Source organism: Talpa europaea (genome assembly GCF_964194135.1).
Source record: "Talpa europaea genome assembly, chromosome: 10".
Classification (NCBI taxonomy): Eukaryota; Metazoa; Chordata; class Mammalia; order Eulipotyphla; family Talpidae; genus Talpa; species Talpa europaea.
In genome coordinates, this window is record NC_140077.1 from 65,554,323 (window position 1) to 65,569,303 (window position 14,981).

The window sequence follows — 14,981 nt, forward strand, 5'->3', positions numbered from 1 at the left end:
GTGTTAGTCCTGCAAAGCACTCCAGGAGCCAACAGCCTTTGTGGAGTGACACAATCAATCTGCTCAACAACCAGGCCATCCAGGCAGGTCCTCAAGAGCGAAATCAACAATGTTCTTGCTGCCCAGGGGCTAGGCAGGGTTGCTCAAAACAGCAGCTAGAAGCTGGGCAGTTGCCAGGCACAAGCAGACAGGGGCACTTCAGGTGCCCTCAGAATAGCAAGGACAGTAGCTGTCCCTCTCCAACACTTCTGGGTACACCAATCTCCACATCCAACAGCCAATTGTGGTCCTTCTGTACCCCCTCCCCCAACCCATTCCCACACCCAACCTATTCCCACACCAGTCAGGGAAAGGCAATGTAAACAGCAACCTGTCCCTGGACCCCTCCCCTCCTAAGGGAACAGGGGCTAAGGCTACTGGGTGACACCTACCAAACAGGAGAGGAGTAGGATGTTCCTCTTGATGGCGCAGGCTCTCCAAGGTATCTAGTCTGTCCACCTGCAAAGAGGCAAAAGTGAGTATCCACTTGCAGGCCAAATGCAGTCTGGCTCTCTAGGTAAATGTGGGGCTGGGGGATAAGTACACTCCAAGAGAGTTAGTGCTGAGGATTGTTGTTCCGGGCACACACTGAGCACACAGTGACTGCTACTCTGTTCCACAAGGTGAAGACTTCTGTAACCTGGTGGAGACAGAATGCACAGAGGGACCCTGGTAAAGCCCGTCACTGTTCTAGTCAGGTGTTTTCCAAATGGACCTGTCCTGTATCCATAGATGGCAAGCTGCAAATGCTGCCTGGCTCATGGGACCAAGTCCTCCTCTGGACAAAGGGACACTACCAAGACAAAGCAGCACTTTCTGTGTCTAGCCAGTCCAGGCTGCTCACCACTCCCAAGGAGACTATGTCATCTGACACATGGGCCACTCCACCTAGCAAAAAGGTGACACTCAGAGGTAATGAAGGGATCTGAGGACAAGCTACATCTTGCTCTTTGAGGCTTCACCAGGCACTGCTCCATGTAGCGCCCACAGGCTGGCAGAGGCTCAGAAGGTGAGGGAACAGAATGAGATAGTGCTGTGAGCTATGGAGCACATAGCACTGTGCTTTTGGGGGTGATGGCAACTGTATACCTGGGACCCCCCAAACAAGTACCCCAACAAGAAGAAACAATAACCTGTCCCAAGGGGTATTGGAGAGATCAGGGCCAGGCACTGCTGCCAGCCCCATGTGCTCCTGTTACCCTCCTTTCTATGGATCCTGTCCTCTCTGTCTTCAGCTAAATGACACCTAGGGTTGTCGGAGCTGGGCTAGCACCTTCCACTGAGAAAGTAAGGGGAGTGAGGGTAGTTTCAGAGGGCTGGCCCCTAACTTCCCAGATGAGTCAAAAGGCCCTGGGCCTTCTCTAATAAGGGGCTGTGTGGAGTTTGTCTGTGGAAGTCACTCAACCCAACAGGCTGCTCTTCTCATCTCTAAGTTGACTGCCCCCCCCACCCCTCACAGCACTGTGTCAGCTGAGAGTCAGCCCATACCCCTCCATTGCTCAAGAAACCCCATTCAACCCACTCTTTTCTGACTATGATAGGCACCTGGTCTGACACTGACCTCCTAGGACTAGTGAAGGTATCTGAGACCAAGGGACAGGGTCCTTTCAGCAGAATGGGAGGTAGAGCTCACGTCCACTGTCTCACCCTAGGTTAGCTACGTGGTTACACTGCTGACCAAGATGACAGTGGCTGCTATGATTCACCACAAAGAGGAAGTGTATTTCCCAAGTCTTTGTGGGCTTCGGGGAGTGTCTAATCCCTGCAGCAGTGTCTAATCCCTAGGTGGGCCCAGTTCCTCTTATATTAACCCATGGACCTGACTCCAGGAAGAGTAAAGCCTCATTCATCCTTCTCCACATGCGGTTCACAACAGGCAGGCTGCTTCCAGGGAAGACAACTTAGAGATGGGAAGAGCAGCCTGGTGGGTAGAGTGGCTTCCACAGACAAACTCCACACAGCATAAATACCTACTGTATGGAGTTGCTGTCTGTTGCAGTTAAGGAACCAGGAACCTTTTATAAATTCACCCAACCGGTATTTGCTGGCAGTAGGGGAGCTCGGGCCATAAGGCCAGGGCTGCCCCTCCTTGGTCCCTGAGTCTAGGAGGCCTCACTCAGATGCACACTCTGGCAGTCCCTCCTCTCCTGCAGCAGGACGATGGCCTTGAAAAGCCCCTGGATGGCGCTTGCCAGGGCCTGGATAGCTCCCAGGAGGCTCTGCAGTCCAAAGCTAGCAACCAGAACCTCCCCACCACTTTCTGTTTCTTTACTAGCCCCCACCCTAACCCTGGGAAGGGCCCTCCTTGCACTCCAACCACTGACAGAAACCTCAGCCTGGTGGGTTTTTTGTTTTGTTTTTGTTTTTTTTAGTATTTTCATGTCTCCAGACTTGAAGGAGGTCAGGCATGTTACTTCAGTTAAAAAAAAATAAAGGAGAAAATTTTAAGGTCAGTTATATGGTTGGATGGGCAAGTAGATGCTGCTGAGTGGTGACTTTCCCACAGCCTTAGAAACAAACTGAACTGGACGACACAGGTCTCTGGACAGTTTCAAAGCTAGACCCAGACAGGAACTCAAAAGACTTTGACACACAATTTTAAAATCAGGTATCACTTTGCGGGTAGTGCCCCGCTCTACCCAGTTCCCCATGAGGATTTTCTAGACATTAATGATGGGAAGAAAACCACTTGAGTGTGAAGGCAAGAGGTCACTGGATGGCAGCTAGGGCTGGTTGGGCAAACTAGGCTAGCCCCTGTTGGACCCGCAGGGGCCTCTGCAAGCTACACCAGCTCAGGATGTGCCGTATGGTGGTTAGGGAGCCACAGCAGAGCCATACTTACTTTGCTAATGTACTCTTTCATGACCTGGATGAAGTAGGGCATGACCAGGTCCAGTACACTGTATTTCCAGGCCAGCTCCAGCACCACATCTGGGGGAAGCAGGTCATAGCAGGTGACAAGAGAAGCCGCAAAGCACTCCCGCTTGCCCTCCTTCAGGAACCAACGCAGCAGCTCCTCCATTAGCGTGGCGTCCTGTGACTCTGCAGCGTGCTGCATGGCATCCTGTATTCAAGGCAGATGCATACCTTTGCTTATCCTGCGCCTTGCCACATAAGGTACTTTCTGAACCAGCAGAGTGAGGGAATGTGCCAGACTCTGTGAAGGCTCTTTCCCTGCCCATAGAGGGGTCCCTATGCCTTGGGTAGCCTCCAGTAGGATGCGGTACCTCCAGGAGGGCTGTGGTGAGCACCGAGTATGGCCCTGGCAGCTGGCCCTGGCAGACCTGCTCAGCAGAGAGGAAGTGGCACTCATGGGAATGGAAATGGCCAGTAGTGCTTACTGGGAAGGCCAGAGTCACAATGATTGTGCCACAGCTGGTGCTCAAGAAATAGTGATTAGCCTTTTCTTCCTCACATAAAAAAGTCCCCAAAATCCCTGATCACTAACTTTCAGCCTTCATCTGGCCTTGTTCTCACACCTTCCCACAGCAACATAAGGCCACTGCTTCATGCTCTGCTTTCTCTCCAGGCAGTGTACACACTGCCAGTGGTGACCCTGATGGCTGTCCACAACGCTTGTACACCCTACTTCCACTGTCTGGAAAGTGCATTTCTTATTGTTCCATGACTGTCTAGCACACAGGTGGCCACTCACTGGCCCCAGGGGGTGGCACACCATGACTGAAGTCCAGGGACTCTTACCCTGGGCAGCCTCTGCACACCTGGCCCTGACATGACTCTGCTAACACTTGTATGTGGGGAATAGGGTTCTATATATTGTGGGCTCTTTAGTACCACCCTAGCTTCCACCTACTGTATCTAGCATCACATCCCCCAGGTGTGACAACTAAATGTCCCCTGGAGGTCAGTCACCCCAACTGAGAACCACTGTGTTGGCAAGTATGCCACCACTTTCTGCCAATGGCTTGTCCTTCCAGGTTCTCTTCCTGGCACATGTCACTGATGGACTTCCTAGTTGGATGAGGGTGGATTGCCCCTCTGTAGTGCTCATAGTGTTAGGGGGAACCATCTAGCTAACTCACTGCCTGATTAGAAAGAGCCATGCCGCCCTGGCATGGACCATAGCAGAACAGGACACTTGTGCCCCCAGCCAAGGGTGGCTTCTGTCAGGTGTGTTGGAGCCCCACTGCCATGCCTGGGCTCAGCACCTAAAGCCCCCTATGGCATGGTTTTAGAGCTTTTGTAGGGGCTCCCTCTATGGGGACTGTCAGCACCCTGGGAAGGACCATGAGGGTAGATGTCATAAAGAGTTCCAACCTGGAGGGGACAACTTGGCATGAAGCACAATATGACCCTAATGATCCTGATGTTGGCCCGTGTGCCATGAGAGGCTCCTTATGCTGGGCAAAGGGTGGCAGCTGGAAAGGTACTCAGGGATGCCAAGAACAACCCTCTCAGGTCAAGCTTATGGTCTCCAGAGGGGGTTCTGGAGTTTCCCAGCACACAGAACCCTTGAAAACCACCACAGTGGCATAACATATTACAGTAAGGGTGCTTTTGTACAACTGCACTTCACTTCAGGAGACACTGAGGCCAAGCACAGTGACAGCAGTGCCTTCAGGGGCTGTGATCTTCCCAGGCAGCCCACCCTGAGCAGCAGATGCCCAGACCTGGATTTGGACATGAGGGTGTTGCTGAGTCACTGCTCAGTGGCAGAAAGAATTATCTTGAATGTGATTTTAGTTTAGGTTTTTCTGTTCACCAAATCTTGATAGGAAGTAGAGTAGTTGCCAGTGAATACTGCTACACTGTGTTTAGGAGAGTGAAACTCACAAATAACTACTGGAAAAAAGAATTCAGAGAGCAAGTCTTTCAATCCAAGTAATTTTTAAGGTGCTCTATGTTAACAATAAAAAATGTTCTAGGTTGCTTTCAACTCTCACCCATGTTCTCAAAATACTCCCCTCTTACTCATCCTCCCTCTCCCGGCATGGGGACCACCACTATTCCACCCTAAACATTAGGGGGCATGTGGGCAATGGGATGATGCTGGGACCAGCCCCGCTGTTCTGCACTGACCTTGTAGAGGTGGTCCTTCTTGCAGAGCTCCACGCTCTGGGCCCAACACTTGTTGCCCTTGTACAGATAAGCAGCAATGCGTCTGAACTCTATCAGATGGTGCTTCTCCAATTGCTGAGCCAGGGCAATGTTGTCAAAGTTGTTGTAGGCATCAATAGAGGCCCTCAAACCCTAGGTGGACACGCCTTTCTGTGAGTGAAGGACACAGCAGAGTATACACCCAGTAACTACCCAGGGTCAGATGCTGCCACTACGACCTCAGAAAGAAGGCCTTGCCTATCTACCTAGGGTGCCCCAATCTCCCCAATACAAAGGAAGCCCACAGAGAACACACTGGCTGGCTGCATGGGTCTCTGAGCACTAAAGGATCGGCCGCTACCTTGACAGGACTCCTTTCCCACATCCACCTGATAATCTTCCTCTTCTGTCAGCAGGTGGTTGAGTGCCTCGTTCACATTCTTGTTGTTGTGGTTCTGGACTGACCGCAGGTAAGGCTTTACCAGGGGCAACTGGCCTACCTGACAAGTTGGGAAAATGGTCAGGGCACTCAGACAAATCATCAGGAGACCATGGAGCTAGGTGTCTCAGGATGCACTGTAATCAGCGAGGTCTCCTTCCCAACATGTAGAACCATAGGCCCTGTGCACACCCACACATAAAGGGCTGCCAGGTTACTCAGTAGACACCAATATCCTCTATGGACACTCTGGCTGTAGTGCAAAACTATTTGAAGCCAAATAAGTTTAATACATTTAATCTTCAAATAGGCTAGGGATTAATTTCAGAAACAGTTTATTAAGGTACCATTCAGATGGCCTTGACCCAACACATTCTTTTTTTATTTTAAGATTTATTTATTTATACAAGCACTGGGTACAGTCAGAAGGGCGGGAGGGTGAGAGAATTCACCAGAGCCAGAGCAGGAAACAGAACAGGTAGATGGACAAAATATACTGCTGAGGGGACCAGTGGGCACGGCAGGAAAGGCCTGTCATGCCATGTGGGACTCTCACCGGCGGCCAGGGATAGAACTGGCACTGCAGAGGCTGTGGGCAGCCTTGCAGCCCAGCACTCAACTGCTGCACCACCAGGGGAGGCCTGACCCAACACATTCTTCTATGGCTCTGGGGTTCTGACTGACTCACCTTTGAAAAGAAGCCAACAGTCCGGGTATGGTCCAGCCGGGGCGTTAGCACAAGCAGCAGGTCATTGATGAGCAGAGGTTTGTAATCCAAATAGAACTGCAGGGCTTTGTAACAGAGCTCCACATTGGCCACCTATGCATGAGGCAGAGCTGAGGGTCAACCCACGCCTCTCCTAGGGGATCCCAGTTGCCTGTCACAGGTGCTGCACACTGTGCCTCCTTTGTCTTCATTCAAATGTACTTTATTAGTGAACCCCATCAAGACCACCCCTTATAAGACAGAGCACCCCTCCTTACATGCCACCTTTCCCACTTCTGTTTTATCTTTCTCCTCAGCAACTGTCATCTGATAACCTAAGAGGCAGGCCTTTGTCAACTGCCTCACTCCAGCACCCAACCCTGTATCTGATATGGGGTCAATGCTCAGTCATTATCTGCTGAATGAATGAAGGAATAAGATGACCAAACCCAAAGAACAAAACAGTTTTATCCAAGCAAGATTCCCCTAGGCCTTCCTGGGAGCTCAGCCTAATCTGTAAGCAAATCCGCAACGTTATGTCCCTACTTTTCTCACTGGGGTGCTCACACTGTACATCCCTGGTTGGCAGAGGAAGGCTGGGCCACTCCTGGCTGACCCTATGCCCCAGGGAAAGTTTCAGAGTCTGTCTCCTGGTACATCCTAGCTTGTCTTCCTGATTCAATAGTACCACTCAATAGTTTTCTGTCTGCAGAGTCTGGTGTTCAGAAGATCAAGGCAGCTGCTACCCTCCAGAAGGGTATGTGCCACGTGGATGGTGGGCACAGAGCATGTCCCTCAGTCATGCTGTGTTCAGGTGGGCAGCTGCGATGTGGTCTGCAGCCCAAGGGGTGGAGAAAGAGGGCCAATCACAGCCCCAGTCCTATCAGATTCTGAAAGCACTATCTTCTCTCTATTTCCAGACTGATGAATGCTCTTCTCATACCACAGCACTCACTGTCACCACAGATTCTGATCCAGAACAGCAATGGGGTCCCTAGTACCCACCCTGTGGACACAGAGAATGGTGACCATCCCTACTGGGAACACTTGACATCAGACCTCTGTAACCTTCTAGGCCAATCCTTTTACTCAGTGCTATCAGATCTAGGTCAGGTGAGGGGCTGGTGGTTTTCAGGTCACACCAGACATCTAGCAACAGAAGGAACAGAGAATGTAAGGTAGGTTTGAGAGGCACACATGGGCAATGGAGTTGGAGTTTGCTTTCCATAGCATGCTGCCTCCTGTGAGCCCCCCGGCAGAAGCCATGTCAACAAAACTTGCAGGATGACTGGGATGACAGAGGATGGCATGAAAGGACAAGCCTACCTTCCTGAGGCTCCCCACATGCACCTCTACATGCAGGAGTTGGCAGAGGTGGTGGTGGTTGAGCTGACTACCCCTTTGGCACAAAGGACAATATGCTTTCCCTGCCTTTTGAACAGGCCCATGAGGCCTTCACTAAAGCACAGCCAGTGTATCTCATGTCCTCCTGGGTGGACACTTAAGGTAGAGTTTGACTTTCCACCTCCTTCCCCTAACATAGTATCCCTGAGGCTGTAAAAATGTAGGTCTGCTAGACTTAAGTGGCCTGTTCAGCCACCATTTTTGTTACCAGTAGTTCTGCATTCCTATACAAGGTCAGAACTGCCCAGTCAATCAGTCATAGGAGCCAAACCTTACAAGGTGCCTCTCAAATCAACCAAGAGCAGAAAGCTTGATCACTCTGGGAAGGCTATGTATCATGAGGTATGACCGGGAATGCCTGGGGGAGGGGTCGGTCTGAGGACCGATGTATGCCAAGGGACCCCAGAAGCTAATCAGTGGAATGCCATGTTGATAAGATTAGAACCATGGCTGGGGGGCTGAGGTATGGTTTCGATGACAACACTCGGTCATCAAGCAGATAGGAATTATTAGGTCAGCAGACTCATGTCCCCACAGAAGCCCTAGATGACAAAAACACATTCTTTAGTTTCACCCATCTTTTTCTCCTTGTCCTCCTACCCCACATAACTGATGCCGTATGATTATTCTATCAATAAAAAGGCCAGGATCTTGCTTGCTCAGCAGCATCCTGCATGTATAGCCTGTTCCACGACTCCCGTTTGTCAGTGTGGTGTTGCTGATGCAACAGTCAAAGAGCTGATCTAGTCACTCTGGGTATGTGAGTTCTGTGGATATGTGTGTTGGGCTTAATTGCTGCTCTCAAGGCACCTGGAGCCCTCAAGATGCAGTGGTTTCTCAATCCTCTGAAGGCAGCACCCGCTGCTCTCTTCTGGAGCACACTGGTGGGTTCTCTGGAGTCACATGCCAGGATGGAAACACCATTAGGCCATGCCCACAGCGCAATGGGTTAAGTACAGCCACTGATGCATCCCTGACACACGTAACATGCACCTCATCATCAATGAGTCCCAGACCATGGGACTCTGTTTTTCATGAGAAAGTTGATCCTCAGAGACCCTGCTTGTAAGAAGCACCTGCCATATGCCTGGCACCTGCCAGTGATGACTTGGCAGGAAAGAAACATTAGTTCCATGATGAGGTGACTGTAGATACCCAGCTCAAGGAACCAGACAGCAAATGGCTGAGCCCTGTATGAACCTAGCGTCTCAGCAAGGCCCCTGACTGGCCCTCCACTGCTTGGAGATTCCAAAGTCCCTCCTCTTGTTACCAGCAAGTGTCTTCCCACTGTGACTAGGGAAGAACCTGCCTCAATTCCAAGTGTGAGCTGACAGGAGTCTGTCTCACACTGGCAGGAAGGCAGAGGCATTGGTGCATCATACCAGGAACAGAACTCGGCCATCAGCCATGCTGATGCTCATGTGACAGGCTCACCTATGAATGTGCTATGGACCCAGACACCGTGCTGATTTCCACCTTTCCTCAGAATCTTCTGGTCCTGACCACTACCAAGGTGACAGTATGTGGGTTATGGAACACACATCACCTGGACAACTACAATGCCCCAGACACCACTAATTAACAAAAAGCACTGTCATCAGTTTTAGAATGCACACTGGTATCAAGATAAAGGTGAAAAACGCACATCTAGAATTGCTCAGGTATGGTTTTCTAGCAAAGTTTTCCAGTGTGCCTGGCCATGGAAGTGTGTGATGTGCCTACCCTTTCACCAGCAATCTGAAGACCCCGACTCTGTTCAGGGCAGGACTCCTGTCAGATCGCCCTGACTTCATACAACACCATGCCAGTGTATGAGTGTGACCTCAGGCCACCTGGTCTTCAGAATCCAGTGAGGGTGAAGGTTGAGACATGGCTGGGCACCCACTGACCTCAGCAGGGTATGTGGCACAGAAGGCATGAGAGGTGACAGCTCAGCATCCCTAATCTAGATGGAGAGGAGACCTGCCCTCACCCTGGGAATGGCAAGAGAGACAGGCAATCAGAATGGTAACTTTCACTGGCAGAACAGAGGGCAAATTATTTTTACCCAAAGCCACTGGGACTTAGTAAGGACACTCCATATAAAAGGACAGGAACTGAGAACAGCACACTCATTCCTTCACTTCCTAATGTGCACACAGAGCTCACAGGGAAGGAGCAGCCTGCAGGTCACATCATTCAGAGAAACACAGCTGAACAAGAGGCCCACTTAGAACTTGCTTCCACATCTGACACCTTCTGACACTTTTTTGGCGGCTGGTGGAACAGTTTGGGATCCTGAGTTTTCCCACAGAGTTTATAGGAGGGGCCCTTGGGAAGGGTGGGCCCTTCTGGGGCCAGCAGTCCTGGGCTAACGCCTCTACCCAGTAGGCATTTACTGCCCCGTCAGGTGCCTGCCTCCTGTAGGGTTGGCAGTTTTGGGGGGGAAATATTAAGGAAAAAAATGCCAGAATAGTTGTAACTACAAAAAATACAACAGGGAGTGGAAACAGACATGGTTTAGGGGCTGGGAGGTCCAAGCTAACAGTGCAGAAGGAAGAGCAAACACCAAGGCCAGCTATGTAGGGCCCATGGTGCATGAGCAAGGCTGGAGAGTGAGATTCTAGGAGGTCAGAGAGGAATGCAGGGTACAACAACATAGCTGGCTATGAGATCCTCACCTGGCTGTGAGATCCTAAGTCAGTCACTACCCTTTCAAATTGCTGCATGTCCCCTTTGTTCAGATGGACTCCCTACCACTGCGCAGAGGAGGATAGTGAGTCACAAGGGAGAATGGAAACAGGCCCTGGGTTGTATAGTCTCAGCATGCATCCCACCTTCCCCCAAGGACAGGGTTGGCAGAAGCAGACGGGAACCCACTATGCCATGCTCTTACTTTGACAATGATGTCTTTGAACTGCCCTTCTCTCCAGGCTTCAGTAGGGTGATTGATCATGGTGAGGACAGCGTTGTCATACTCCTCATACTTGTCATAGAGAAACACCAGCTCTGCCCAGAGGTGTGTTTGTTCTGCAGCTCTTAGTACCTGATGGGATGATCACCACTAAGTGTCAGGCTAGTGTCACAAGGGCACACAGCAGCCGGAACCTCTAGGAGGGCCAGGTTACCTTGGGGATGTTGACACGAGACCAGAAGAGCTCCAGGTGCTCTGCCATCTTCTGAGGCTTAAATTTGGAGTAGAGAATGGCCAGCTCTGTGAACATGCCCATGTGGGCCTGCTCCATGCCCAGGGCTGCCTCCAGCAGGGATATCAGCTCCTCAAAGTAGCCCTTGTCCTGACAAACCAACAGCATGCTTAGGGTGGGGAAAATACACACCTGACCAAAGCCACCCTATGGCAGAGCCTATTCCAAGGTGGGGGCAGGCTGCCAAGATCAAATGGTCCTGAGGAGGTGCTTGGGAAGGAAACCTGTGCTTGGGTCCTGTCACACACTGCCCCATGTTACTTAGCCCACATCATGCAGTCTTCAAGTTTAATAAGTACACATTAGTATTGCCATTTTATGAAAAGAAATATGATAAAAAAAAAAGCAAGACAGGAATGGGGTAAATGGGGTCTGAAGATTATTAGTTATAATTTCTGTCTTCCTGGCTCACTCCTCTGGGATCCTGAATCCAGCAAGCCTTCACCTCCATTTGGGACAACAACCCACTGTTCCCCATTGCTGTCTGACTGCCCCTCCCCCATTCTCTTCCTTTCAGGTCCTGTTAAATTCCCATAGCCAACACAAGGCCAGCACCCAGAGTCCATCCTGACTCCCCACTTTGTCGTCTGCCCTGGCTACTACAGCCCGCCTGAGCCCTGATGGTCTCCCTTGGTGTTAATGACTACCAGCTTCCAGAGCCCATCCCCAGAGGTCGATTTCACACCTCTGCACATTCCCCCGCCTTACTGCAGCAGATAACCTTGATCCTGAATTGCTGTTAGTGGAAACCTTGCCCACCTGCTGCCAGCATCTGCTCCTGCTCAGGGCTCACTGGTGGGGGCCCAAGCCCACTACCCCCTGGCCCAGGCCCACTGTCCCCTGGCCCAGGCCCACTGCCCCCTGGCCCAGGCTCACTGTCCTCTGGCCCAGGCCGCTGTGCCAGCAGTTCTTCTCCTTCTCTCTTGGCATCAACATCCCTCTCTACAGTTTGCCTTCAGCAAACATCCTGCTACTTCTCTGGGACTAAAATGTCCTTTCTTGACCGGGTGTCCCCTTACCAAGCTACTCGCTGATTCTGCTACTCTTTTCATCAAAAGTGCTGCTCTCTCTCCTTTCCAAGTTTTGCAAGCCCACCAGTCAGGCTGTCTTGCCCCAGACTATTACTATCAGTGACGTCAACACTCAGTTTTCCTTTTGTCATATGCCAAGTAGTAGGACCCCACTCAGCTGACCATTCCCCTCGTGGGTGTGTCTATTCACTGGCTGCTCCATATCACCCTCTCTGGAGTTTCTTCTTTACCTTACTGCAGGCTGGAGGCCTGGGGCTTATGGTTTGGCATCTTCCTGGATATCTACACTCACCAGTGACCTTCATCTCCTTTGTTCACAGCATATCCATGTTAAAACCCATTTCTTTCTCTCACTGGGCTTCTTCACTGGACACCAGACCCTACTTTCCACTGCCTACCTGCTGCCTCTACATGAACATTGAATCAGCACTTCCAACACAGCCCATTCAAAACTTAATTGCTATCCTTTCCTTACATGCAGTCTCTACCTTTAGTCTTCCCCATATCCTGTGCTTCTAGGTAAACCCTATTTCTGGTTGTTCAAACCCCAAATAAGCAGAGTCATCCTTAACTTTTCTCTCACCCCACTTGCAATTGAACCCCGATTACTTCCTCTCTTCTTGCCCAGAACACTGCTACCTGTCTTCCACCTGACCCTTCACCCACCTGCCCCCGCAGAGTGTCTGTGCTCAGCACTGGAATCAGAATGGCCTCCTTACCCTTCAGATTCCTTGCCCCACTCTACATCTATCCCTAGTCCTTCATGATGACGTGGTCTGTCCTACCCCTTGGGTCCTTCCTTGAAATACTTGGAAAAGTCTGCCTCTAGACTCGGCCCTGGGTGATGATTCTTCCCTCAAATATCCCCACGAGAAGGTCCCTTCATTTCCCTGGGTCTTGGCTTAAATGTTGCACTTTCAATTAGTGCTACCTTTACAGCCCCTTTGTGATGCTCCATCCAAGGTCCCTAAATCTGCCCCACTGTAACTCATGTATCACATCTGCTATAACTCATCACCTGCAAATATGGGTGTTGCCTGTCTTTAACCTCACTGAATGTAAATTCAAATGAAAAGGGGTTTTTCAGTTTTGTCCACTGATATAATTTCCTAGAATAATGCCTAGCACATAATTGGTGCTCAGACATTTGCTGAACAAATTAAGTATTCTGTCAGTTTCCAAATGGCTTTTTTTTTTTAAAGATTTACTTATTTATTTTATACAAGCACTGGGTACAGTCAGAAGCGTGGGAGGGTGAGAGAATTCACCAGAGCCAGAGGGGAGAGCAGAGCAGGCAGAGTGACGAAATACACTGCTGAGGGTGGGTGGCAGGAGAGGTCTGCTCGCCATGTGGGACCCTCGCCGGCAGCCTGGGATCGAACAGGTGCTGCAGAGGCTGCGGGCAGCTTTGCAACCCAGAGCTCAATCGCTGCGCCACCAGGGAGGCCCTCCAGATGGCTTTTTTATTGATATTTTCCCTATAATTCCTTTCTCAAAGTTCTGTAGAATAGGAAAGTATGTGTCACTGAAAAGTCTTCAAGTCTAGACTGACATTTTGAACCTCACTTTCATGGGCTCAGAAGGGCCTCCAAGCCGAGCTTGAGCCCTCTGGGTTACAAACCCTTCAATGAGCAGGGTGGGGCTACAGATTGAATTCTGTGAAAACTGTAACACTGCTGAGCAAAGTCAAACCTTTATGATGCTCTGACTGACCCACATGGGAAAACCACAACAGCTGAAGGACACCCATGTCCAGAAGTTCAGGCCCAGGACACACAGACATCCATCTATCAGTGACTCATCAGCAGAGTGTAACCACAATACCAATACAGAGAACCCCACCCTTCCAAAGGTCTCCCTGGGGGTCCCCCTGATGGATTTCTGCATGTCTTTTGTCTCCATAGCATTCAATAATCATGCCCTCCATAGGCCACACACACCCTGGGGATCTAAGGTATATGACTAGCCCCACGTTCCAATGAACTTATGCAAGGACTGTTCTCATGTATAAGACATAGGCTGTATTTCTGAAGATCCAAGAACACAAGGGAAGGGAGAAACTTGCCAGCAATGAGGCCCAAGATATCAACATGCCAATGATTTAATTTGTAGACAGGTTGTCTCCATGTGAAAGGACTTTCTTACCTGCAGATGTTTCACAGCAATTGTCACAAAGTAAGGGAACAAGCATGCCTTTATTTGCAGCACTTAGATGTCACTCATCTTCATTACAAGTAGAGATAATTTCTGACCAGAGACTGTTACCTGGTAATAGTGTATCAGTTCCTCCAGCTCATCTGCATGAATGACAACGTGAAGACCACACAGTTGTCCAAGGTAGAACTCCTGCCCATCCACACAGGCAAAGCATACCTAGGGAAGAGGAGGCTAGACAGCATGAGTGGTGTCAGGGCAGGGCCAAGCATCATAACAGCTGGCTACAAGGATGCAGCTGCACATGCACAGATACCAGCCACTGGGACTTTTTCGGTTGGATTCTGAGCAAGCATAAAACTATAAGTTAGATGAGACAGAAGAAAAAAATACTGACATTTCTAATCTGTAAGCCAAGGGGGAGTTTGACACTGGAGAGAAGAGTGTGTATGCGTAACTTCCAAGCCCGGAGATGTGGAGGTCTGTTTAGGTGACAGAAGAGTGATGCTGGAAATTGAGGTTTGGGATCTAAAAATGAAACCGTGCAAGGCTGGGGAGGCACAATATCATGGTTGTTGGGTTCTGACCCACATGCAATTGCAGGACTGGACTCAGGCTTGGGGTTTAACAACAACAGGATCTAGTTACAAAGGGGAGAGAGAAGTTGAGAGAGAGCAAAGAGTTAGAAGTAGGGCCACAGTTAGTAGTGGTTTGAAGCAGAGATCAGACTAGAAGGACTCAAAGGTCAAGGTCTTGAAGGTTGAGGTTCTCTGAAGTTCTCTCCAGAGGTGAGAACTTGCAGGGTGCCAAAGGGGCTTCTGGTGTTGTTTTGAAGCCCAACCTCAGTATCGGGCAGGTTGGACACACTGGTATAGTTCAGCTAGTACCAATCAAATAACTTGGACTGTAAATGGACCAGTCTGATTAGAGCTCCCATAGGTGCCAATCAACTAAAATGGACTAAC

At 50.2% G+C, this 14,981-nt stretch overlaps 1 protein-coding gene across 1 annotated transcript in view; it reads right to left on the bottom strand.

The window, feature by feature from the left end:
• CLTCL1 (clathrin heavy chain like 1) overlaps window positions 1–14,981 on the bottom strand; it is a gene marked incomplete at both ends in the record, with an annotated part of 148,746 nt that overhangs the window by 393 nt on the left and 133,372 nt on the right. Inside the window, 8 exons of the mRNA XM_084245481.1 lie at window positions 432–498; window positions 2,882–3,103; window positions 5,080–5,250; window positions 5,487–5,597; window positions 6,225–6,356; window positions 10,522–10,671; window positions 10,754–10,921; window positions 14,128–14,235. Coding sequence (XP_084101607.1) covers window positions 432–498; window positions 2,882–3,103; window positions 5,080–5,250; window positions 5,487–5,597; window positions 6,225–6,356; window positions 10,522–10,671; window positions 10,754–10,921; window positions 14,128–14,235 — 1,129 coding nt within the window. The remainder of the gene's footprint in view (window positions 1–431; window positions 499–2,881; window positions 3,104–5,079; window positions 5,251–5,486; window positions 5,598–6,224; window positions 6,357–10,521; window positions 10,672–10,753; window positions 10,922–14,127; window positions 14,236–14,981) is intronic.